Source organism: Mandrillus leucophaeus, unplaced genomic scaffold (assembly GCF_000951045.1).
Source record: "Mandrillus leucophaeus isolate KB7577 unplaced genomic scaffold, Mleu.le_1.0 Scaffold845, whole genome shotgun sequence".
Lineage (NCBI taxonomy): Eukaryota > Metazoa > Chordata > Mammalia > Primates > Cercopithecidae > Mandrillus > Mandrillus leucophaeus.
Genome location: NW_012109197.1, coordinates 92,784 through 95,193, shown reverse-complemented (window position 1 = coordinate 95,193; position 2,410 = coordinate 92,784). Strand labels below are relative to the sequence as shown.

The 2,410-nt window shown below is 60.4% G+C and overlaps 1 protein-coding gene across 1 annotated transcript in view; it reads right to left on the bottom strand.

Moving 5' to 3' along the window:
* Nucleotides 1-2,410, bottom strand: part of ANO9 (anoctamin 9) — a 16,532-nt gene that overhangs the window by 10,839 nt on the left and 3,283 nt on the right. The window contains 7 exon segments of the mRNA XM_011968494.1: nucleotides 519-522; nucleotides 754-865; nucleotides 1,023-1,059; nucleotides 1,140-1,304; nucleotides 1,387-1,491; nucleotides 2,173-2,255; nucleotides 2,361-2,410. Coding sequence (XP_011823884.1) covers nucleotides 519-522; nucleotides 754-865; nucleotides 1,023-1,059; nucleotides 1,140-1,304; nucleotides 1,387-1,491; nucleotides 2,173-2,255; nucleotides 2,361-2,410 — 556 coding nt within the window.

Here is a 2,410-nt window from a genome sequence, read left to right as displayed (position 1 = left end):
CCACTGCACTCCAGCCTGGGTGACAGAGTGAGACTCCATCTCAAAAAAAAAAAAGTACAGCTGCAGCCAGCATCCCTCTCATCTCACCTTCCTAATTAGTGAAATGAACCTTTCTGGCTCCACAATCAATGTGCACCTTTTTTTGGCCAGGTGCAGTGGCTCACGCCTGAAATCCTAACACCGAGCCTGAGGTGGGAGGATCGCTTGAGCCCAGGAATTCCAGACTAGCCTGGGTAACACGGTGAGACCCCATTTCCACAAAAATTATTAAAATTAGCTGGGTGTGGTGGTGCACGCCTGTAATCCCAGCTACTCATGAGACCCAGGAGGTCAAGACTACCATACAGTCAGCCAACATTGTGCCACTGGACACAGGCCTGGCGGCAGCGAGACCCTGTCTCTCTCATGTATATGAGGCTGCGTGGACAGGCAGACCCAGGAAGACACTGAGTGGATTTCCAGCATAAAGAGCAGGTGCCGTTATTCCCAGGACAAGCCGTTTCTGCCAGTGCTGTTACGTGCCTGCAAATGCATGAAGCAGCCTGGGAGGCCACCAGACTGTCTTGATGGACCTCAGGGCCTGGAATTCAGGAGCTGGGCTCACTGCAGGCTTCGTTCACGTGTCTCTAGGTTGGATTTCCACTCGCTCTCAGCAGAAATTATTTTTAAAATTAAAAGAATGGATATTGCCACTTTAAAGGCGGTGAACAAGCCCTCGTGAGTTGGGTTGGAGTAGCCTGGCACCAGCCCTACCTGCCCAGGATGAAGGCGATATAGATGAGAGACGAGAAATGGGTGAAGAACTGCAGGGTGAAGAAGCGGATGGTGAACCTGCTCTCTCGCTCCGAGTGGGTCCTGGGCATCTCTGGAACGGAACGGGCCCTTACCTCTCTCCCTGCTCATGGGAGAGGCCCTAGGGCAGCAGGAAGGGCCCCCTCCCCTGCTCTCTGACCACAGCTCCAAGGCCCAGCCCTGAGTCCTCCCACCGGGTCCCCCAAGAGGGCCTGGGGTTGTCCTCTCACCGAAGTCACAAAGCTTCAGGGCCACGTACTTGTTGATCTGCAGAGGAGGGCACCGAATGGGCTCACTGGGGCCACGGCAGACCCCCCAGCTCGCGCCTGCCCCGCTCCCGGCCCCACCTTGGTCATGATGCTGATGGTCACATAGTGCACCAGGGCTCCGGTCACCACCACTGCCGTGGTCACCTGATCCTCCAGGAAGGGCAGGGCCGAGCTGCTGAAGAGTGCAGAGGCCAGGACGCGGTAGACCACCAGGATGTGGGCCATGCCGATCATGAGGCAGATCTGTGGGACGGCTGTGGTGGGTGGGGGCCAGGGCGGGTGCGCAGCCCGGGTCTCCAGCCCCACCACGGTGTCCCCCGAATACCATGATCAGGGACAGGATGAGGATGACGGTGCTGCGCAGGTAGGAGTGCTGGTGTGGCCGGAGCTTGTAGTCAGGGCAGTTAATGAGCTGAAGTGCCATTTCCTCCTGGGGAGAGCACCAGACAAGCCTCAGACACGGGACACGCCTCACAGGTGGACAGACGGGACACACGCTCCACACATGGGGACACGGGCATAGGGACATCCCTCACAGGTGGACAGACGGGACACACGCTCCACACATGGGGACACAGGCATAGGGACATCCCTCACAGGTGGACAGACGGGACACATGCCCCACACGTGGGGACACAGACACAGGGACACGCCTCACAGGGGACAGACGGGACACACGTCCCACACGTGGGGAGATGGACACGGGGACACGCCTCACAGGTGGACAGACGGGACACACGCCCCACACGTGGGGAGATGGACACGGGGACACGCCTCACAGGGGACAGACGGGACACACGTCCCACACGTGGGGAGATGGACACGGGGACACGCCTCACAGGTGGACAGACGGGACACACGCCCCACACGTGGGGACACGGGCACAGGGACACGCCTCACGGGACAGATAGGACACACGCCCCACACGTGGGGAGATGGACACGGGGACACGCCTCACAGGTGAACAGACAGGACACACGCCCCACACGTGGAGAGACAGACACGGGACACACGCCTCAAACACGATAGGCATATGTAGGCCGTGCAGGGCACCAGGCGCCCACAGCCTGTGCCCAGGTCCGCCTCAGCTGTGCTGCCAGCTCCACCTCACCTGGTCTTCGTCCCACGTGTACAGGTCCCAGTGCAGGACCACGCGGGCACGCTGCCGCTTCCAGATCTCCAGGAACACCGTGGCTGTGGCGGGGGCAAGGAGGGGCATCACTGCGCTGCGCCGGGTGGACCTTGGAGCTCAGGCTGGCACTTCCCCCGGCCCCGCAGAGGCGTCCCGCAGCAACTCACCCCAGAGAGCCATGAAGATGGCGAACACCACCGTGCCGTCATTGTCAAAG